The following is a 22,531-nucleotide window of genomic DNA, read 5'->3' as shown; positions in this document are numbered from 1 at the left end:
ACCACTAATGAATGGTTGGTATTTGGTGCTAGTTTTCAGGCAACTTCATCTGCTAAAATTGTTTAAACTTAGATGCCAACTTCAGTGGTTGCTTAAGAAAATAGGAGCAATTTACAATCGACAAAAAAACTAGTCGCCAATTCTTTTAGTAGCAAAACTCATCTCATCTCTCTAGAAAACTCCTCATTCTTGAGCCTCGGAAGAAATGTGGGGATGATGCTCGTAAGGTGTCGGTCGCTATATCTTTCGATGTCAATGTTATGAAATGTTGAAACATGTTTGCAACTTGTATACCACATTCTAAGCAGCAGTTTTTCAGTTGAAATGTTTTTTTCAAAATTTTTTCTGTTAATTTTAATGTCAAAAAATACTACTAGAAAGACAAACAAAGCATCAATTTACTTCAGTTTAGTTTTTAAAAAAATACATTAAAACTATTTTTATAAACACGTCATTGGCTGCACCCGTACTTGTTTCTTTACTGGATTACCACAACAGACAGCTCCTGAATTATGTTCAAATTCAAATGCCATATTCAAGCAAATCTCACCAATTATCCGTTTTCGAAAACGTTTGATACAGTACATTGCAACTAGTGGTTCAAAACATGGATATATAGACACAGACGTCATAACCAAATTGGCAATTGCTCCGATTTTGAGTTGAAAAAGTGGAAATAAAACCATGCATGAAGCTGGGAAGTACATAAAGATAGCTGGTATTATAGTTTGAAGGACCAAAGTTTGGAAAAGCTGATTTTGATGTTCCATAGTTGTATGGCTAGTAAGTTGTACGAGTTTGTAGAGGTGATTGTAGGTTTGATATCCAAAATATGTTAATAGAATCAGACATAGTACTATTATTGAGCCAGTTGTCCCTTCGGCGGCAAACGATGGAGTATACATGTGCAATGTACCAGTTGACAGGTCTCCATAGAAATATTGAGCTCCGGTGTACGCATAATCATTTGGCTCAAGACAATAGACTTCTCGAAATTCGGGGATAACTATTTCATTTTTTATATCATTTGAACCATTCCAAATATAGCAGCAATAAAACCAGATAGAAAAATTTGATAAGACAAGGAGAATCCAAAGAAAACAGTTTCTTAGTGAAAACCTCAATAACTTTTTGGGACACGCAACACAGATATATCGATAGTAAAAGTGAATGGTGAGTAAAGCCAATAAAATTCCAAAGGATGCACACATTAGAGCTGAAACTGTCTCAAATTAGTGTTTCTGACTTTCAGGCTTATGTTAGTTGGTGTGGGCACGAGGCAGGCAGGCAAACATATTTTCATCCAAAAACTCAACTTACACAGGCCAACCTCGGCCACAGGCTTTGACAGTTTTGTTACTCTCAAAACACTGAAAATCACAAAAGATCGCTCGGTTATATGAGAGTTCTGAAAAAAACTTAATTAATCCAGCAATTATCAAGTAACTGCTCACGGGCTTCACAATAAAATCAATGCAAGAATACACAACCCCTAGGGCTGAAAATGAAAACATCAAGTACTTGTAATTTCCGAAAACTTTATTTGGCATTCCTTTAATCAAGGTTAAAAGGATTACGTTGAGGATCACGGATAGAATAAATCCGACAGTTTCAGCATAAAAATTAAATGTAAGCCAAGCTGCGGAGCACATTTTGTTATTATTCGTTTCGTATTATAAGATTTCATAGTGGACGAGGAAAGTTTTATAGAAATCATAACAGACAATTCTATTGAGAAATCAGTTATTTTTTGGTAAAGGCAGCCTTCAAGACAGTCTTGAGGATTAGGTTCTTTGTCTATAAATTTTTGGTGTGACGTTTGAAATTTTAGTCTTTCATCTGAAATCGGGGGAAATATCTGGTGCACGTGATGTCAGGCTGTCCCATGTCCCACGACTTGATCTACAAGAAATGCGGAAATTTTTCTCATAGAAAAATGTGACATCAGCACACACTTATCCATGCGGAATCAGTTGAGAACTCTGCGTCTCTTCTCCCGCAATACCCGTAGATCAAAACGAAATGGAACACTCTGACACGACGTGCTGGTGTCGATCCGCGCTCCCCCTTATTTTTCCCTTGTTTCCTATCGGTTACTGCTCTTTATATTTCAAAATGGGGACAGCACTATCCATGAAAATTATTTGACCAATTTCTGCAATTTTGCGTAAACATTGTGGTTTCCAGTTGAAACAATATATTTTGGCAAACGAAAGCTAAAACATTTCAAAGAAAAACTAATTAATGTTTTGTTTTATAAGTATGAATTAAGTAAATATATATAGTATGATGTGCGTGCATCGACAAATCCATGATGAATAAATTAATTTCAATTTCAAAATGGGCATGTCAATGGTTGAATTTGCACTTGTGATACTATTGGTTTACGACAAAACAGGAAATCTGAAAATTCATAAGAATAATTTGCTTTCAAAGTTGAACATACTTCCGATTTGTCGGCGAAATCGTTTGATACAGTACATTGCGACCATTGGCTCAAAACATGGATAAATAGATACAGAGATTATAACCAAATTGGCAACTTCTCTCATTCTTATACCAAACAGTGGGAATAGTACTAGACATGAAACTGGTAAGTACATAAAGACGGCTGGTATTATAGTTTGAAGCACTAGAGCTTGAAAAAGCTGATTCTGAAGATCCATGTTCACAAAACTAGTCATTTGTACCAGTTTTTGAAGATGTTGGTAGGTCTGGTATCCGAAATAAGTCAGAAGAGCAAGACATATAACCATTATAGAGCCGGTTATTCCTTCAGAAAGAAATGAAGGTGAATTGAACTGTAGCATTCCGGATGGGTGGTCTATATAGAAATATTGTGCTCCACTATACATATACTCATCCGGTTCTAGACAGTAAGCTACTGGAAATTCTTTAAAAATTATTTCATCTTTGATCGGAGATGGTGCATTCCAGATATAACAGCAATACAACCAAAGAGTGAAATTGGATGCGACAAGGAGAGCCCACCAAATGCAGTTTTTCGGTGAAAATTTTGTAAGCTTGTTTGGGGCGCACACTGAGAGATATCGATAGTAAAAATGAATGGTCAATAGAGCCAATAGCATTTCGAAAGATGCACAAAGAATAGCTGTAAATAAGGCTTAATTCTTTTTGCGATCCGCATTCAATTTTCACTACTTACCCAACGCAACTTCTGTCATTGGCTTTGATAAAACAGATTCTCTGAGAACACTAAAAATTACAAATGACCTCTGCGTGATGTGGGTGTTCTGAAATTCAAAGTGTATAATTGAAGTATATTTGTAAGAAAAATCCTACTGGTTTTATGGTAAAATCGCAACAGGAAAAGACAATTCCACCTGTTGAAAACTAAAACATCAGGTACTTGTAACTGCCGAATATCTTTTTTGGAATTTTTATTATCAAAATCAAAAGTGTCAAATTCAGAAGAATAGATAGAAAGAATCCTACAGTTTCAGCGTAAAAGTTCAAGTCAAGCCAAGCCGTCGAGCACATTTTTTATGTTTCGTATGTCACTATATTCGAACAAGATAAGCAACTTTTTCAAAACAATTATTATTTTTATATAAAACTGATACTGAGGATATACCTGGTACATCATATAACTTGAATATTGAAGTCCCTTTGGGATTTATCTGAAAATCAGAAAACAAGCGTACACCACGTGTTTCCAACGCATCAAAGTCCAAGACATTGTCTACAATCCAAACAGTCCCTTGTGAGATGAAAATGTTACGAAGACAACAACTAACTAGAAATGTCATAAAACTTGGCTCCGTTTCGACAAAGAGCGTTAGCCGTGGCGATTGACAAGCCAGTAACAATGGATGTCAGGTTGTCCCTTTATGCATTGATCTACAAGATTTGCGAAAAAAATTTGAGAATAGTGTGACGTCAGAACACTCTTAACCATGTGAAATTAATTCAGAAATCACACGTGGTGCCAGGCTGTCTCATTGCGGGTTGATCTTCAAAAAATGCGGGGTTTTTTCCCCAAGAAAATGTGACGTCACGTTCTTAACCATGCGAAATCAGTTGAAAAGGCTGCGTCTCTTCTACCGCATTTCTCGGAGATCAAACCAAAAGGGGACACTTTGACACCACGTGAAATCAGCGTCTAAATTTTCACATTTTTTTGTAGATCAAACCGAAATGGGGCACACTGACACCATGTTCTATGAAAAATGAAAAAGTTCTATGAAAAAGAAAAATGAAAAAGTTCTATGAAAAAGTGAAAAATGAAAAAGTTCTATGAAAAAGCTTCTATGAAAAAGTTCTATGAACAAAAATGTGGCGCAAAATTCAAATTTCCTTTTGAAATGTTTTGCGGAAAATATATTTTATTTCCGATCGTAAGTTTGGCGTGAAATCCAAAGTCGCAACGAAAAAAATAATTTGGAAAGTTCAAATCAAAATTTTTGCGGCAATAGTGAATTTTCCTATTCCTTTAAAGATCTTCTTTTTTGAGTTTTTTTTTGAAAGGCTGGCCACAATTTTGATTAGAATAGAGTCAAAACTGGCTAACATCTTTAATGTCAATTCGTGTGTTTCAGCTGTCTGAAATTAATCTTAATTTTGTTACTTACTAACTTTTCTATGCCCATTCTCATTACAGATTATTTGTCTCTCCAAATCTCCCGGTTTTTAGTATTTTCTGAGTGTCTTAAAATATAACAGCAAGAAAATCAGCAAAATATTATTTCCAAAAACAAGAAATGTGTGCCTTCCCACACAAAATGTATCTTTCATTTCATTAGTAATATTGTGAACAGTGACTCTTATTCTAAACCAAAAATCGCTGAAAATGAGCTCTGAGCAGTGGTTGAAGCTGAATTTTTATATCGAAACAGTTGGTTTCACACTTTCCATAATTTTGAATACTGTCCTTCTGTTGTTAATTGGTGAAATGCCCAGGGAAACATTTGGGAAATATAAATATCTAATGTTTTCATTTTCAACATTGGGAGTTTTTTATTCATTCGTAGATTATATATGTAAACCGGTAAGGTTAAAAAAATAGAAAATCTGTATTTCAAATCTTGATTCAGAATATTCACATTACCGAGAGTTCCTTTGTGATCTTCACAGTTCTTTCAACTTCTCAGCTCTCCAAATTTATGGGAGAAATATTTTTGTGTAAGTACAGATGGAGCGTAATTTTTATTGTTTGAGAAAGGTTGCAAATTGCTGAAAAAAAATTATTATTGACATTTATTTAATTTAGTAATATTTTAACTTTACTGAAATTTCAGCTCTACTCTGCGCATCTTACGGAATGCTCTTTGCACTGCTCACAATTCATTTCTACTATCGTCTTCTTTCTGTTTCAAGACCATTACTGCTCAAAAAGATGTTTTCCGCAAAAAACTGCATCAATTGGGCTCTCCTTGTCTTTGCCAATTTTTCCTTGTGGTTTTACTGCTGCTACGTTCTGAATGCTCCACGTGAACTGAAAGATGAAGCTATTATTCCAGAATTTCTGCAGACGTATAATCTAGAACCAACTGAATATACTTATACTGGAGCTGAATATTTCCACAGAAATCGTTCAACAGGAGTGATCACGCCGTACATTCCATCTCTAGCATCAGAGGGAACAACTGGCTCCATTATTATCTTATGATTTATTCTTCTAACATATTTTGGTTATCAAATCTACAACCATCTCTATAACTTCAGTAAGATTTCAAGCCAAGACAACCGGGAACTTCAAAATCAACTATTCCGAACTCTAGTACTCCAAACTATAATTCCAACAATTTTCATGTACCTGCCTGTATCGTGCCTAGTGACCATTCCTCTGTTTAGAGTGAGAATTGGTGAACTTGGCAATTTAATTATAATTGCTGTCTCCATTTATCCGATTTTTGAACCACTAGTAGCAATGTATTGTATAAAAAGTTTCAGAATGCGACTGCTAGGTAGTTTTCAATTAGTTTTTAAACTCAATTAATTAACTTTACAGGTTTCGTGCCATGCTGTCACAACAAAACTCACGCGATGTCACAAAAATCAATGGTTGCGTTCTCTAATTGAACATTTGTTTTTTTTTCAAAACATTGAAAAATAAAGATGATGCATACTCTGAAATTTTTTGTGACTAATTTGACACGTCATTTTTGTCTAGACACCTATAAAACAAACATATCTACGACGGCTCCGAACGGGAAAAATTTATAAAACATTTTCGAACGAAAATTAAAAAAAAGACAAGGGAAGCTTATTGGCGAGTGGCCCCAGTCACACCTCAAAAAAAATCAGCAAATTTCAAATTGCAAAATAAAGCGGGTAACTAGTCGGTTTTGTTCTCTATGTTGACATACTAGAGACTCAATTTTCCACAAGAGACGGGTGACCTCGCAAGTGTGTTTTGTCGGTCACAAATCATGATTTGATGTAATATTTTAGGTTAAAAGTGGATTCCAATGAGGGTTTTTGATATTTTTCTTTTTTCCCTCGGGCAACTATTGTTTCAATGTTGCTCTTATTAATATCGTCATTAATTTTTCTATTTTTTGCCTATCATTTTTCGTGGAAAAGAAGAAATTATCCGCCTGGACCTACACCCTTGCCACTTGTTGGAAATTTGTTGCAACTCCAAAAGTTTGGATATGATATTTTTCATAAATGGAAAAAGGAATTCGGCCCCGTTTTCACATTTTGGCTAGGTAAGTGAATGAAAAAATATATTGCCAACACGTTTTGCTTACTTTTCAATAGAATAAGATGAGCAAAAATTGTTGTCAATTTAAAATTGAAAATATCCATTCAAAAGATAATGTTTTCTACTCAAATTTTCAAATATTCTTATCATTTCTTTCAGCTGATCGACCATTCATTTTTATCACTTCCTATGAAGTTATGAAGGAAACATTTGTGAAGGACGGAGATACATTTGCCGATAAACAACTCAATCAAATTGATAAGAAAAAGCTTCAGCGAAACTATGGTGTACTGGATACAAATGGAGAAATGTGGAGGGAACACAGAAGATTCACACTTAGCCAGTTGAGAGATTTGGGACTCGGCAAGGATTTGATGCAAGAAAAGGTATTTTGGGTAGGCACGTGCCGGCCTACTTTATAGCTGACTCGTGCCGTGAGCTTAAAGTGAGCAGACTTGTAGATTTTTTTTGGTTACGAACAAAACTGGTTCAGAGGTACTTTTGTTAATGGTAGGCGTTTAGGTGGCCTAGGACGCCTTTAAAAATATTTACTGCCTACTCCAAAATTTTTTCTTAATTTCATTTTTCAGATTCTTCTAGAAATCGAAGAACAATTCAAGGACATCAATTCACATTTGGGGGAAGAAATTGATCTTCCGAGTGTACTGGACAGAGGTGTTGGGAATGTTATCAATCTGACATTGTTCAATAAAAGATTTGAAACGGTATTTTTTCCCCGATCCTGTACTTAATTTATCTCAAATCTTTAAATTTCAGAATCAACGCGACGAGTTTACCTACCTGAAATCTCTTATCGATGGCTTACGAGATGTTGCTTCAGAATTTCGCTATTTCATTCAATTTTTGGTTCCGTGGAGTTCAAAGATCATACCGGGACCTACTTTGGGGGACAAAACGAAAGGGATGAAAGAGGAATTGGATGTGTTTTTTGTAAAACAAGTTGAGGAACATCGAAAGGAAATTGATTTTGACACAGTGGAAAGTTATGATTATGTTGAAGCTTATCTGAAAGAGCAGAAAAAACGAGAAGCCGATGGAGATCATGAGACGTTTTGGTGAGGAGAAGCCTGTGTAGTTTCGGGGTTTGCTGAAATGCTTTTTATTCAGCAACAAACAACTCTACGCAATGTGTTTTGATCTCTGGATGGCCGGACTTCAGACAACCACAGTCACCCTTACCTGGGGATTCTCATTTTATCTTCATAACGCCGACGTACAGCTGAAAATTCGAGAAGAGCTAGACAGAGTCATTGGTAATGATAGACTTATCACCACTGCTGATAAGAATTGCTTACCTTATCTTACGGCTTTTATCAATGAAACTCAACGTTGCGCAAATATAATTCCTTTCAATTTGCTACACGTCGCAACTAGGGATACTGTTATTGAAGGATACCCCGTGAAAAAGGGGACAGGCGTCATTGCACAAATTGGGACAGTCATGTCGGATGAGCAGGTAATTTGGAACAACCGAAACATTGCTCAAAAAATGCTTCACAATTTTTCAGATCTTCCCCGACGCCCATTGCTTCAATCCGGGCCGCTTCATTGAAAACGGCAAGCTGAAAAAAGTCGACGAAGTGATCCCGTTCTCAATTGGAAAACGACAATGTTTGGGAGAAGGTCTTGCGCGAATGGAGCTTTTCCTATTTTTTGCAAACATTTTCAATCGTTATGATGTTCAACTAGATTTTAGTGGAAACCTGCCGGATTTGGACAAGTCAAAGGACAATTTCGTGACGCCAAGGAAGTTTAATGCGGTTTTGAATAAGAGATATGTATAGAATTGTTGTTTACATGTTGCATAAGGAGTTTTCAATGTATCTAAATTTTTCTATTATTCCCAAAAACACCCATGAAGTTTACTCAAAATTTGTGCTTTCATTCGTTTAAAAATGTTGTTTATAACGACTTTTCTACAATTACGTTTGACTTCCTTTCAAGCTTTCAATAGTTTTGCCACCTAGATGCCTTCAGAATTAGAATTTATTGTTCTTTTTTTCTCACTTTTTGCACTTGATGTTGTCGGTGCATGGGGTCTTTTGTTGTACATTTTTCAGATTTTCAAAACATCAAAATATGCATAAAAATGATATTTTGTAGTCCCCAAAACTTTGTTCAGAGACCATATCTTTCCAAAGTTACTCTATCATCCGTTTCAGTTGTGTTTTATGCTAACATCTTCACTATTACGTCTAACTCTTTTCGAGCTTCAATCATAGATATTTTTGCATCAGCTTTAAAAATGTATATAGTAATTACATTGCCTTCAAAAATTCAATGAGAACGTGTCATTTAACTTTTTATTAAACTTTTGATTCCGGTGTTTGGTTATTCCATGCGATACGAAAATGTCTGCTTACTTGACTAGTTACCCAAATCCTGCATAATAAGTTTATTACTGCTGCCAAAAAATATATTTATTGCTTGTTCCTATTTGCTAGTTAAACGTTTGAAACTCAAATTGACTCTGTTAAAATTCCATTTAAAAATTTGCGTGTCTTGCATTGGAAAATCTAACTAAACCAGTACAAAGTTTAAAAAAACATTTATCGTACTCAAAACAAATATTAAATGCAAAACCTTTTCACACATTACGTATGCGACACTTTTCATAAACAATTAAAAAGAAAAGAAATTTCGAACTTTTAGAAAAATAACAAAATGGCTGACGTTTTTTTCAAACAATTCTGACTTGAAAACATTTTTTTTGAAAACAATTCACATTAACAGAGAAACCAAAGCCATGGGAATATTCCTAGTACTTTCATGGAATCCGAAAAAATTGAATTCCTTGGTGCCAAACTGTATAGTTTATAAGCCGGAAGCCGGAAGCCGTTCAGAAGTTTTTTTTTGTGTTAGTAAATGAAAAATTCATTTCTTATAATGCTGCTGTTGTTAAATGTTTTATCTAATGTAAGTTTAGAGCTAAATTTGAAAAAAAACTGCAGGTGATCTTGTATTCAATTCCAGCTGATTTTCGAAATGTGTTCGACGTTTCCATTTTCTTAACAGTTTGAAAACTTTTGGCACATCACAAGTTTGCACATGACCTACCCCAAAACATAATGCTCTCATTTAGTAAAAGTACAAAATATCAAGCCTCCTTGAGAGCAAGTAAATTCCTAAAACAGAAGTTGGTTTCTGCAAAAGGAATAGTTCATCAGCTGTTCTGTAGGAAAAATTCAATCCACCTACGGGTTTTAGGACTCACGTGGTTTCATTTTTGTACTCTGATTTTTTTGAGCAATTTTTTTTTGTTGCAATTTTCAGATGATTTTGATTTGAATTTATTTGCGAAATATCGCACGATGTTTCATTAATCTGAAACAATGCAATCATTTGACTAACATTATCCCGATTTGCTAACTGAATGCTCTTGAAGGAAGCGCGCTAAAATTCAGAGAACAAGGATCCTGAGCTTTGGGAATATTTTTAGTTCATTATGATAATTGAAACATAATTCATGTCTGCCAGAATGTGAAGTTGATCAGAAACTTGAAAATAGACTACAAGTTTTGGTATAGACAATTGTATTACTTGAATTAAGCTATGAAATACTTTCAATAAGCTCGAGTACTTTTTTGATCTGATCTTTGAAAATTTGAAAACCTGATTAAGTCACAAATCATGTAAATCAGTCATTTCAGCTGACATGTCAAAGTCCGCTGTAATTCTGACCGACTAAAACAAGATTTTCAAATTAGGTTTCAATTGTGTTATATTGGTTCATGATTTCTCCGCCACCATTGAAAATATTTTCCCTTTCAATGATTGTTTTTCTAATTTACAAATATATGCTATATCCTTTTTGCCACTATATGTACATTTACTTGGAATTATTTTTGGGTGAAAAAACCTTCCAGAAAAAAAACTATGTACATAAACTTTCTTCATTCTGAATTACTTTTTATTTTTTCTCTTTCATACTAAAAAAATATTTGTGGCATACTTATCTTCTAACACCTATTTTTCCAGAAAATGTGCTCCTCTCTTTGACTGGAGTCTAACTTTTACGCTGGAAACATTGGATTCGGATTATCGGTCACTCTCAATTTTATCGTACTGATTTTGATTAGTGAAATGCCTAAAAAGATTTTTGGTAGCTACAAATATCTTATGTTCGCTTTTTCAACAGTCGGGATTTTCTTCTCGTGCTGCGATTTTTTCATCAAACCGGTATGTATTTCTGGGGCTAAAATTTTGATTTTTTAAGCAAATCTATGTTTTCTGAAAGCTATAGTTAAACATAAAATTTGTGTGGGTGGGTTTTAAAAAGTGCAAATTGCGGCACTTTTTTGTTTCAGTCCCCTGAATCCTCTTTTGGTAGGTCCTTGACTGCCGTATTTAATAGTTTACAACTTTTCAGAACATGCACATCACCAAGACTTCTTTCATAATATTCACGGATCTCAAACGCTCTGGATACTCATATTCTACCGCGCAAATCGCTCTAGGTAAACATTAGTTATATTGAACCTCTTCAATTATTTTTTTTTAATTTCAGCTGTTCTATGTTCATCATATGGATTAGTGCTAACCATGCTTGCAATTCATTTTTACTACCGATATTTATCCGTAGCATCTCCCACAAGTCTCTCAATATTTTCTTCAAAAGCTGCTCCCGTTTGGATTATATCTCTCAGTATTAACTTTGTGATTTGGTTTTTCTGCTTCATCAAATTAAATTCCCCGTCTCCAATGAAAGATGAAAAGCTTATTCCTGAATTTTGGGAAGCTTACTGCCTGAAACCAAATGAATATACCTATACAGGACCTCACTACTATTACACAGACAATTCAACTGGTGAATGGAAATTTCATATTCCCTCCTTTATTGCTGAAGGCTATACTGCTGGCAATATAGCTATTGCAATCATTCTTTTGAGCATATTTGGTGTGAAAACTTACAATCATTTATATAATCTTGGTGGAATGGCTAGTCTAAACTATCGAGAACTTCAGAACCAATTGTTCAAAACTTTGGTGGTCCAAACTATATTCCCAAGTATATTTTTATTTTTCCCAGTATCGTGCTTAGTTTTGTTCCCAGTTTTTGGAATCAGAATTGGAGAAAATGCAAATTTAATCATGATTTCATTTTCAATATATCCATGCTTCGAACCTCTTGTCGCCATATGTTGCATCAAAACTTTCCGGCGGAGATTGCTCGGTTAGTAGTCACAGGTGAACCTTGATAACTATCTGAACCTTTGCAGGAATCTTCCCGTGCTACAAAAGTAATCGAGTTACTCACGTTTCCAGCAAATTCTACAATCCAACAACCATAACCTAGGATGCATTTACGACTATATAGTTACAATCTATGATAAAAATGTTTTGTTTGAATAAAAATGGAAAAACGAAATTATAGCCTCTGACAGAAAGGTAGAGGCAAAAAGTTTGGCAAAGTGTTGCAAAAATTGAACAGGAAAAGTAAAGTTTTGACAGACAACTGCGAAAGTCTATATTGAACATATACATATTTATTTTGGCGGGATCTTAAAAACATGTCATACGTTACATTTCTAGCGTATTTTGTGGTTCAAGAATCAGTGATTCACATTGTTGGTACAAATGAGAAATTCCTTCAAAACATTTAATTCACCTGTTGTTGATGAAAAATCATGATAGATATAAAACAACCATTCCACTTCAAAAGATCTGGCGTATTTTCCGCTTTATTTTTAGCAAGAAATTTCCTTATTTTTAACCGAAATTTTTCTGAAATGAGCTATGAGACGATTTCATGGAGCTCGATTACTGTTTTGTTGTGATCTTTTATAATTGATCACAAGTCATATAACTTTGTCACTTCATTGTATATGTAAAAGTCTATTCAAGTAGTGTGGGAAAAATAAAATGGAAAAATAAAAAACATATATTTTTGTATGTTAATACAGTTGTGACGTCATTTTTCTACAATTTTTATTTTTCCGACGCTACTTGAATAACCCCATACCGGGGAAAACTGAGATGTTATCAATTTTAAAAATCATATCAAATTTTGAATTTTTTGAATTATTAAGATCATGATACATATTTGGTCATTGTGGCCACATAGACATGTTTCAAAACAATTCTCCCACTGGCCGCACTCTACCATCAAAAATGTGTTTTGCTTGAACTGGAATTTTTATTCTAGAAAACTCATGTTTTTTAATGTATACGTGACCCTGAAAATCCATAAGTTTAGTTTCATTTTAGAGTATTTTGTAGTTAATGTAAGATCAGTGATATCATGTTGTTAACAAAAATAAAAAGCTTTCAAAAACTTGAGACACATCTGGAATTTCACCCAAACCATTTATTTCACCTGTACGTTTTCTTTGAAAAAGTAAGCTACAAATGAAAACCACGCGATTTCAAAATTTTTGCATTTTTCTCCCTATTTCTATCCAATGTTTCGAGCTTTTGAATTTTAAATACTTTAAATATTACTTCATAAGCGATACTTGATTCTAACACCTAACTGTTTCCAGAAATGTGCTCCTCCCTTTGGCTGGAGTCAAACTTTTATGCTGGAAACATTGGATTTGGATTATCAATCACTTTCAACTTGATAGTACTGGTTTTGATCAGTGAAATGCCGAAGAGGATTTTTGGGAACTATAAGTACCTGATGTTTGCATTTTCAACAGTCGGTATTTTCTTCTCGTGCTGTGACTTTTTCATCAAACCGGTACGTTTTTTTTTTCAAGTACAAAAAATGGAGTTTCTGAAATTAATGAAAATAAAAGTTTGAATGTTTGTTGTACATGTCCTTCAACAGAAAAATTTCGAATAAGGGATTTGTCTCTAAATTAAATTCAGAACATGCACATCACCAAGACTTCTTTCATCATATTCACAGACTTGAAACGCTCTGGATATTCATATTCTACCGCGCAAATTGCTCTAGGTAATTTATAATTTAAAATTTTTAAACAAAATCGTTTTAATTCAAGCAATACTATGTTCATCGTATGGATTGGTGCTGACAATGCTGGCAATTCATTTCTTTTATCGTTATCTATCTGTGAAATCTCCATCTAACTTGTCAATATTTTCTCTGAAAGCTGCTCCTATTTGGGTTATATCTCTCAGTGTCAACTTTGTGATTTGGTTCTTTTGCTTTTTTAATTTAAACTCCCCGTCTCCAATGAAAGATGAAGAGCTGATTCCTGAGTTTTGGGAGGCTTACTGTCTTAAATCAAATGAGTATACCTACACTGGACCTCACTACTATTACACAGACAATTCAACTGGAGAATGGAAATTTCATATTCCGTCGTTTGTGGCTGAAGGCTATACAGCTGGAAATATAGCTATTGCAATCATTCTATTGAGCATATTTGGCGTTAAAACTTACAACCATCTTTATAAACTTGGTGGAATGTCTAGTCTGAACTCGCGTGAAATTCAGAGCCAATTGTTCAAAACTTTGGTGGTCCAAACTATATTCCCAAGTATATTTTTATTTTTCCCAGTGTCATGCTTAGTTTTGTTCCCAGTTTTCGGAATCAGAATTGGAGAAAATGCTAATCTGATCATGATTTCATTTTCTATATATCCATGCTTCGAACCTCTTGTCGCCATTTGTTGCATTAAAACTTTCCGGCGGCGACTGCTTGGTTTATAGTCACTGATAAACCTCGATAATTATCTAAACATTTGCAGGAATCGTCCCGTGCTACAAAAAGAATAGAGTTACTCGCGTTTCCAGCCAATTTTATAATCAAACAACAACAACCTAGGATGCCAATAAGATAATAGTTGTTACAATTTTAACAATTTTTTTGTTAATAAAAAATTTAAAAAAAAATTGTTAATAAAAAAAAAATTAAACTTAAACTTTGGCTTTAAAATGCTATCATTATGACACGGTTGCCAGATGTCTGACAAAAAATAGAAAACGATTAACAGACAATAAAAAGAAACTTGTAAAAAAATTGGCAGATGGTTGCAAAGGTTGGAACTTTTGTACTCCTTTATTGTGAAAATAACGTTAAAGACGTTGTTATTATTTTTCCCTGTAAAATTATTATAGCTTATGCATGTGACCAACTTTCCTGGAAATCAAATAATCTCATTTTGCAATAATGTGAATAAATGTTCAAAAGCAAATATTTCAACTTATATTTACAAATATTTATTTCAGAGAGAGAGAGCACAATACTTTATTACTTTGTTAGTGTCAGGAAAATCATTTAATCAAATATTTATGCACATGTTACTTTCCCGGTAACCACCACCGTAGATAAATTTGAAATTTGAGAGCTCTTTCTGACAGTCAAACATCGAAAAATGCCTGAAAAACTCCATTTATGTTGGTTTTTACCGAAGAACCCACCTAGTATTCGTTTCCGGAAACTTTTAATACAACACACTGCAACAAGCGGTTCGAAACATGGGTACATTGAAAATGATATCATCAATAAATTTGCATTTTCTCCGATTCCGACTCCAAAAGCAGGGAATAATATTAAACAGGCAGCCGGGAAGAACACAAGTAAACTTGGAAATATTGTTTGAATTAGTAATGTCTTGAATAGCTGATAATGAACCTCCCGATAGTTCACACTTGTCATTGTTCCAAGCTTATAAAGATGTTGGTAGGTTTGATAGCCAAAGTATGCTACGGAAATTATGGTTAAAGCTACATTACCGCCCGTGTAGCCTTCAGCAACGAAGGAGGGATTATGAAATTTCCATTTTCCAGTTGAATTGTCTGTGTAATAATAGTGAGGTCCTGTGTAGGTGTACTCATTTGGGTGAAGACAGTAAACATCCAAAAACTCAGGAATCACTTCTTCATCTTTCATTTCAGAGGGTCCATTTAAATAGTAAAAGCAAAATGTCCACATAGAGAAATTGAAAACCAAAACCAGAATCCACAAAGGGGCGAATTTCATGGAAAATATGAACATATTGAAGGGACGAACCACCGATAAGTATCGGTATAGAAAATGAATTGCTAGCAAAGTTATGATCATCCTATAGAATGCATCGGAAAACGCTGAAACTTTCCGATTCGAAAAAAGGTGAAAGAAAATTAATTACATAAAAATAGCAGCCCCGAAGGCTTTGAAAATCCAGAGTGTTCAAGAAGCGTGAACAATATGAAAGAGGTGTTCGTGACGTGCATATTCTGTAATTTTTTAAGTTTCTTAAAAATTATTTTAACCAGAAAATTACCGGCTTTAATATTAAATCACTGCAAGAAAACATTATTCCGACAGTTGAAAAAGTGAACATGAGATATTTATAGCTCCCAAATACCTTTTTAGGCATCTCGCTGATTAACAGTAAAACTATAAAGTTACAGGAAATGGAAAGGCATGACCCGATATATCCAGCCAAAGAGTTTAAGCTCAGCCAGAGAGAAGAGCACATCCTGAAGGTGTTTGAAATGGTGATAATGACTGGTTTGACTTTGCAGATTTGTATGTAGTAAAATAATTGTACAAATAACTACGGAAAAATACCATGATGTGCGATTGTGTTGTATTTAACACAGGAAGTAAATATTCATTGTTCTGCGGAGATCTGTAAATAAGTTGAAAATATGTTTTTTGGTTTTTTGAGTCGGTGGCAATCAGAGATCATTGAGGTAATAGATGAAATTTGAGAAAAAAAATATTGAAAGAGAATTTTCTAAAAGTTTATCTCATTGGTTTTTTGGAAAATTTCAAGGCATGCTTCTGCTTTGAAAAATTTCTGAATATAATATTTTATTTCAGAATTCTTCTCTAAACTTTTGATAAAATAACGGAAGTGGTCGGTACACCACCATAGATGTGATGTGAGCATTTTTAGAAGCACATCGCTAGCTCTGCTCTGAAAATTCATAACTTTAAAAAAATTCATAACAAAATCCTAGTACAAGGTCCTGTGCATCTTCAAACCATTCTTTCGTTAGTTCGAAGTTTCAATTCTGTGCATTACTTCAAAAACAATGCGAACAGTGAAAACACATCAGTGAAAATACACAATTTTTATTATTTAAAATCAAAAACAGTCCAAAAAATATTTATGAATTAGTGATTTTTACGGAAAACGCCACCATGGAAAGTGTTGAAATTTGGGAACTTTTCCTGATTGCCACAACGCGAAGAACACCTGAAATACCCCGATTATTTTAGTTAATCTACCGGCCTACTCCCCAAGTATCCGCTTTCGAAAACTTTTAATACAACATATTGCCACCAGCGGTTCGAAACATGGGTAGATGGAGAATGAGATCATTATTAAATTAGCATCTTCGCCGATTCTTATTCCAAAAAGCGGGAATAATACCAAACAGGAAACTGGGAAAAATAAAAAGATACTTGGGAATATTGTTTGAACCACTAGAGTTTTGAATAATTGCTTCTGAACCTCCCGATAATTCACACTTGTCATTGTTCCAAGTTTGTAGAGATGTTGGTAGGTTTGGTGACCAAAGTATGCTACAGAAATTATAGTTAAAACTATAGTGCCACCTGTGTATCCTTCAGCGATAAATGACGGGATATGGAATTTCCATTCTCCAGTTGAATGGTCCGTGTAGTAGTAGTGAGGTCCTGTGTAGGTATATTCATTTGGTTGTAGACAGTAAGCTTCCATAAATTCCGGAATCAATTCTTCATCCTTCATTTCAGATGGTCCATTTAAGTAGTAGAAGCAGAAAAACCATGTGGCAAAGTTTGAAATGAGTAGGAGAGCCCACAAATGGAAACGTTTTGGGGCAAATATTTCAATATCCGATGGCCGAACTACTGACACGTACCGATATAGAAAATGAATTGCTAGCATAGTCATTATCATTCCGTAAAATGAGCAGGAAAATACTGAAACGTTAATTCTGATGATGGGAAAAATACGATGTTAAAAATAAATACCTAAAGATATCAGCCCTGTAAACTTGGAAAAGCCGGAGTCATCAAGAATAGTGAACAGTATAAAAGAGGTTTTTGTGATGTGCAAGTTCTGAAATAAATTTCGTTTAAAGATTATCTTAATTTACAGCAAATACCGGGTCGGTGACAAAATCACAGCAAGAAAATATTATTCCAACCGTTGAGAATGCAAACATCAGGTATTTATAGCTTCCGAACACTTTTCTCGGCATTTCGCTGATCAAAAACAAAACTGTAAGGTTTAGGGAAACTGATAGGAAGAATCCGATGTGCCCAGCAATGTGGTTGGAGCTTAACCAGAGAGAAGAGCACATTATTCAAAATTTTGAATTTTTCAAGTATGGTGTGACATTTTATTTGATTTTGCAGACTTGTAGTAAGTAAATTCCTCGAATAAATATATATAATTGTACAAAAAACTATAAATTGTAACTGGTTTTCGCGTTGGTTGCATTCAAAACAGGAAGCAAGTATCTGTTTTTTGCAAAGATCTGAAAAGAAAAATCGCTTTTCACCATCACTTTACTTCATACAATTTCATCTAAAACAAGGATGTGAATCTCTTTTTTTTTTCAAAAACCTTGGTGACGTGAGTGTGACATACTTCAAGTAACTCCAGCTGAAAGTTTAATTTTGAACACACTTGTTATGTTATTCAAATTTATTTTTGGAGTTTTTTGAAGAAGAAGAAGCGGGCACTAAAAAAGAAAATAAATAAACATCCTAAAAACTAGAACTATAAAAACGGCCAAGAAGGTGTAACGATTTTCTTAGAATAAGTATTATACAATGTTTAGAAACAAAAAAAAACGATAAACGCATAAAGGTCTGTTGGACCAAACCATAGCTTTTACATGCATTAAAACTTTATTACAACAAAAATTAGTTGAATAGTTCTAAAAGTTGATCATCAAATCAGACAGGTTCAACTATTGTCAATTTAGTTTTGATGGCTTCATCCAACAAGCAGTACCTCTAAAACAGAAGTCATAGTTTTTCCAATTTGTGCATCTGAAAGCAGAATTATTTTCAAAAATTACTAATATAATATTACTTACCCGTACGAATCAACAGATGGGCACGATTTGTCACCGAAATACGCACAATTTGAATGATCAGCATATGCGCACATCACATCGGAATTGTAGCTTGCCTGTAGAGCTGGGTCCTGATACTTGCCATTTTTACCGTCAATCCACACATAGGATTGATAATTTCCGACGTCACCGTATTCCTTGGCTGCTCTTGTGCGATCTTCTGAACTTTGGCGATATACGAGTACTGACAGTAAAGTCATAGAGAGTTACCTAACAAAAATTCCAATTCACTTGGCTGGAATGGGCCTGTAATACTTTCGAATCCTTCCGAAACGCAGAAGTTCACTGCATAATCATGGGCAGCACATGTTTTATCAACGAAAAACCGAACACCGATGCATACAAATGTGGAGTTTCTTAGAAACATACGAGTTCCATTTGTGCAGACAAACTTATTGTATTCAACACTCCAAATGTTTCCATCTGAACTGATTATATTCTCATGACCACCTGCTTCATCAATCCATTTGTCATTTGCTACGATACCAGTTCCGGCTAGAGGATTTGTTCTGGGGCATCCGTTGGTAATTATCTGAAAACTTTAAAAACGGAGCTCCAAATAATGTATTGAAGTGGGCAGGCACGATTTCAGGGGTATGTGCCTGACCGTGCCTGACTAACTTAACTTAAACGACACCTTGTCCTCAGTAGATTTATCCAAAACTTGGATGTTCATTGTGCCATAGTTGTATTGATAACACTTTGAGTGAATGTAATAAGATAGCTGAAAATATAATGAAACGGCAACATTATATGTATGTACTACTTCAATTCTCCTTACCGAGCAGTTGTCGTCATCATAGCAGTTGTCAGTGCACTCATCAATTGACAAGTTAAACTCAACTGTCCCGCTCAACTCAACTGGTCTTCCAAATACCCGTATCATTTTGAATGAACTTTCGAAAGTTGAAAAGCTTGGGAGATGAATTAAAAGTAGGATTAACAACATTCTGTGAATGAATGGAGTTTTCAACAAAAATTCAGTGGCACACAACTCTCAAGAAATAAAAAGGGATACTAAAAAATTAATGGAAACCATAGATACATCGGTAATAAAAACGGGCGGGAAAGTGTGACCAATTTCATGAAATAATAATAATAATAATCTAGCAATTGGAGATAACAGAAACTGACTGATACATTCTCAAAGATGTTTCTGTTCCCATGCTTTGGAGCATTTTTAGGGAGCCCGGATGCACACAAATTTTTAATGAAACCTTTGAGACTTCATTTTCCTTTACTTCTTCGGTGATTTTTAATACTTTTCACAATTCTTGTGTTTTGAACACTTGTATTTGTTTTTCTTTTGTTAACATTCTCCAATTATTCACAATTACATTAGTCTAGCCATTATTAAATTTTTAAAGTCATATCTACATTTCCTCCATTTCCTCTGCTTATTCCAGAAAATGTGTTCCTCCTTTTGGTTGGTCTCCAATTTATATGCTGGCTATGTTGGATTCTTCTTATCTATAACTATCAATTTGCTGCTTTTATTTTTAATATTTGAAACACCGAAAAAAGTTTTTGGCAGCTATAAATATTTGATGGCTGCTTTTTCCGTTGTCGGAATTTTTTTCTCGTTTTGTGATTTTTATATGAAACCGGTAACCCATCTACATAATTTTTAAAAATTTAGCCCAAAAGTAAATGATTCAAAATTTCAGCATCTTCATATAACCAAGACATCGTTTATTGTATTTACTGATTTGAAACTTTTGGGATATTCGTATTTCACTGGACAGTTAGCGTTGGGTAGGTACCGACACAAGTCGGAAATGTAGTCATGTAGGTAGACAAGCACGTAAGTAGGCAGACAGGCACATAGGCAGGTGGTAGGGTTGGCAAGCAGATAGGCGTGGCACAGCTGCTTCTCGTTAGTCATGTACGTAGGAAAACAGACACATGAACATGTAGCTATGTAGATTAGCAGGAAAGCAGGTAAGCGAGAGTTTGGCAGTTTGGCACGAGTTTGGCAAGAGTTTGGCACGAGAGTTTGTATGTAGGCAAGTACGTAGGCATGCTTGTCTACGTGTAGGTATGAAAGCAAGTAATCAGGTAGGCATGAGTGACTCAAACATGAAGCTAGCTTAACAGGTAAGCAGAGGTATTTATCTGACACATAAAATGTAGGCAGAGGTAATCAGCCCAAGCCACAACAGGTAAGACGAAGTAGGTAATTAGGTAAGCAAGTAGGCAAATGTTTTGTGATTGGAATTTTTAGTATGTATTAAAAAGTATTGGAAATATAGTTTTCCAGCAACACTATGCTCAACATACGGAATGATGATAACCATGCTTGCAATGCATTTTTATTATCGATATCTTTCGGTTACATCTTCACTTTATCGATTTTTCTTCAAAAACCTTACTATTTGGGTCATCTTTCTTACTTGTAATTCTGCTATTTGGTTCTTCTGCTTTCTCGTATTGAACTCTCCGTCTCCAATGAAAGATGAAGAGCTTTTTCCTGAATTTTGGGAATCTTACTGCCTGAAACCAAATGAATATACCTACACAGGACCTCACTACTACTACACAGACAATTCAACTGGAGAATGGAAATTTCATATTCCGTCATTTGTGGCTGAGGGCTATACAGCTGGCAATATTGCTGTGGCATTTGTTTTTCTTACATATTTTGGCTTTCAAACTTACAATCATCTTAATAAACTAGAAGTTGTGGCGAGCGTAAACTTCCGGGAGCTCCAAAATCAATTGTTCAGAACTTTGGTGGTCCAGACTATATTCCCAACAATCTTTTTATTTTTTCCAGTATCATGTTTAGTTGTGTTCCCAGTTTTTGGGGTCAGAATTGGAGAGCATGCAAATTTAATCATGATTTTATTTTCTATATATCCATGCTTCGAACCGATTGTAGCAATGTGTTGTATCAAATGCTTCAGAGTACGGATAACGAGTAAGTGTATTTGTAAAGGTTTTCTTTAACTGCGGCTTTGCAGGTTGGATATCATACTTCATAAAACCAGCTCAGCCATCACTGTATGTAAACACGACTATTTCTTGATTTGTATTTTTTTTGCACTTTTTTATGTTCTCAAGTTATAAAGTTAATTTACATCAATTTACAAACATTTTTTTAAAACTCGAATTGCTACAAGTTCAAAAAAAAACCGATACATTCAAATAAATATATGTACAACGATGCGTGTCAAACTAGACACTTCCCAAGTCGAGGGGTAACCCAAACAGCTGTAGAATATATGTTGAGAATGAGAGAAGGAAGTGCGCTCTATTGAGAAATTTGAATTGAAATTGTTTTTTTACTCTGTTTCTTCTTAATATTTTGGTTAATTTTTAAGACAAAATGAATAATCCTACCAAAAATTTTCCAATGAGATTTTGAAATATTGCGAAATAGTCTCTGAACTTTTGGTTTGTTTGCGAATGGTGGTAAATATTAGATAAGGAAACCTCCTTTTTATGTGAAAATGTTGATGCCCTATTGATTTTATATTCTTTTTTTTCGTTTGTGCGGAATTTTTTAAACTTTTTTTTTACAATTTTGTTTTAAAAACTCTGTTTATAAGTACTGGACGTTCTCTGGCTAAAAATGTTTAAAAGTATGAGTATTTTTCAATTTTTTTGTTTAATTTTTCGGGTTTTTGTTTTCTTTTAGTGCAAAAATTGAATTAGTTTTCAGATAATTTTTTCGAATTTTTTTGAAAAATGAGGAAATTTTTCAGCCAAATTTGTTCCTATTTCCCATTTTCCTAATTTTTTTATAGCGATTTCCAAAAATACTTATATTCTTAAATTTTACTGATTCAAATTTTTTCAAACATCAAAAACAATAATTTTCAAAAATATAACGGTTAACTCTATGCACTCTGATTTGAGAC

The 22,531-nt window shown here is 34.3% G+C and overlaps 8 protein-coding genes, 1 non-coding gene and 2 pseudogenes across 11 annotated transcripts; 5 read left to right on the top strand and 6 right to left on the bottom strand.

Annotated features, from left to right (window-relative positions):
• Positions 1-440: 440 nt before the first annotated feature.
• str-106 (Serpentine receptor class r-10) lies at positions 441-1,652 on the bottom strand (the record flags this gene model as incomplete). Its single annotated transcript, NM_074676.1, has 4 exons — positions 441-505; positions 551-1,216; positions 1,321-1,408; positions 1,455-1,652. 4 exons carry the CDS (start codon positions 1,650-1,652, stop codon positions 441-443), a joined length of 1,017 nt encoding a protein of 338 aa, NP_507077.1.
• A 683-nt stretch (positions 1,653-2,335) lies between these two features.
• On the bottom strand, positions 2,336-3,770 carry K05D4.1 (annotated as a pseudogene). Its single transcript has 4 exons — positions 3,596-3,770; positions 3,167-3,254; positions 2,447-3,112; positions 2,336-2,403 (listed from the first exon to the last, which is right to left on the bottom strand). Coding segments are annotated over exons 1-4 (997 nt in total).
• Positions 3,771-4,810: 1,040 nt separating this feature from the next.
• Positions 4,811-6,015, top strand: K05D4.5 (annotated as a pseudogene). The gene has a single exon. A coding segment is annotated over exon 1 (1,205 nt).
• Positions 6,016-6,444: 429 nt separating this feature from the next.
• Positions 6,445-8,556, top strand: cyp-33D1 (CYtochrome P450 family). Its single transcript, NM_074675.4, has 6 exons — positions 6,445-6,674; positions 6,830-7,056; positions 7,261-7,395; positions 7,448-7,746; positions 7,799-8,147; positions 8,200-8,556. Exons 1-6 carry the CDS (start codon positions 6,482-6,484, stop codon positions 8,473-8,475), a joined length of 1,479 nt encoding a protein of 492 aa, NP_507076.1. The 5' UTR covers positions 6,445-6,481; the 3' UTR covers positions 8,476-8,556.
• Positions 8,255-8,348, bottom strand: K05D4.11. Its single transcript, NR_070068.1, has one exon. It is a non-coding gene; the product is annotated as an Unclassified non-coding RNA K05D4.11 (non-coding RNA).
• A 1,924-nt stretch (positions 8,557-10,480) lies between the features above and the next one.
• On the top strand, positions 10,481-12,060 carry K05D4.9 (Serpentine receptor class r-10). Its single transcript, NM_001028860.3, has 4 exons — positions 10,481-10,870; positions 11,061-11,148; positions 11,199-11,864; positions 11,911-12,060. Exons 1-4 carry the CDS (start codon positions 10,775-10,777, stop codon positions 11,985-11,987), a joined length of 927 nt encoding a protein of 308 aa, NP_001024031.2. The 5' UTR covers positions 10,481-10,774; the 3' UTR covers positions 11,988-12,060.
• A 1,115-nt stretch (positions 12,061-13,175) lies between these two features.
• Positions 13,176-14,427, top strand: str-111 (Serpentine receptor class r-10; the record flags this gene model as incomplete). The annotated part of the gene is made up of 4 exons (NM_074674.3): positions 13,176-13,373; positions 13,505-13,592; positions 13,639-14,304; positions 14,351-14,427. 4 exons carry the CDS (start codon positions 13,176-13,178, stop codon positions 14,425-14,427), a joined length of 1,029 nt encoding a protein of 342 aa, NP_507075.3.
• Positions 14,428-14,892: 465 nt separating this feature from the next.
• str-108 (Seven TM Receptor) lies at positions 14,893-16,066 on the bottom strand (the record flags this gene model as incomplete). The annotated part of the gene is made up of 3 exons (NM_074673.1): positions 14,893-15,689; positions 15,734-15,821; positions 15,869-16,066. 3 exons carry the CDS (start codon positions 16,064-16,066, stop codon positions 14,893-14,895), a joined length of 1,083 nt encoding a protein of 360 aa, NP_507074.1.
• A 762-nt stretch (positions 16,067-16,828) lies between these two features.
• On the bottom strand, positions 16,829-18,283 carry F10A3.12 (Serpentine receptor class r-10; the record flags this gene model as incomplete). The annotated part of the gene is made up of 3 exons (NM_074672.3): positions 17,688-18,283; positions 17,554-17,641; positions 16,829-17,502 (listed from the first exon to the last, which is right to left on the bottom strand). The coding sequence occupies exons 1-3, from the start codon at positions 17,883-17,885 to the stop codon at positions 16,829-16,831; spliced, it is 960 nt and encodes a 319-aa protein (NP_507073.2). The 5' UTR covers positions 17,886-18,283.
• A 223-nt stretch (positions 18,284-18,506) lies between these two features.
• F10A3.11 (PAN-3 domain-containing protein) lies at positions 18,507-19,617 on the bottom strand (the record flags this gene model as incomplete). The annotated part of the gene is made up of 5 exons (NM_074671.2): positions 18,507-18,582; positions 18,630-18,828; positions 18,879-19,200; positions 19,306-19,392; positions 19,450-19,617. The coding sequence occupies 5 exons, from the start codon at positions 19,615-19,617 to the stop codon at positions 18,507-18,509; spliced, it is 852 nt and encodes a 283-aa protein (NP_507072.2).
• Positions 19,618-20,077: 460 nt separating this feature from the next.
• On the top strand, positions 20,078-21,617 carry str-109 (Serpentine receptor class r-10; the record flags this gene model as incomplete). Its single annotated transcript, NM_074670.3, has 3 exons — positions 20,078-20,275; positions 20,336-20,423; positions 20,929-21,617. 3 exons carry the CDS (start codon positions 20,078-20,080, stop codon positions 21,615-21,617), a joined length of 975 nt encoding a protein of 324 aa, NP_507071.1.
• Between the last annotated feature and the right edge of the window lie 914 nt (positions 21,618-22,531).

The sequence above is a fragment of the Caenorhabditis elegans genome, chromosome V, assembly GCF_000002985.6.
Source record: "Caenorhabditis elegans chromosome V".
NCBI lineage: Eukaryota > Metazoa > Nematoda > Chromadorea > Rhabditida > Rhabditidae > Caenorhabditis > Caenorhabditis elegans.
This window is presented reverse-complemented; position numbering and strand designations above follow the sequence as displayed.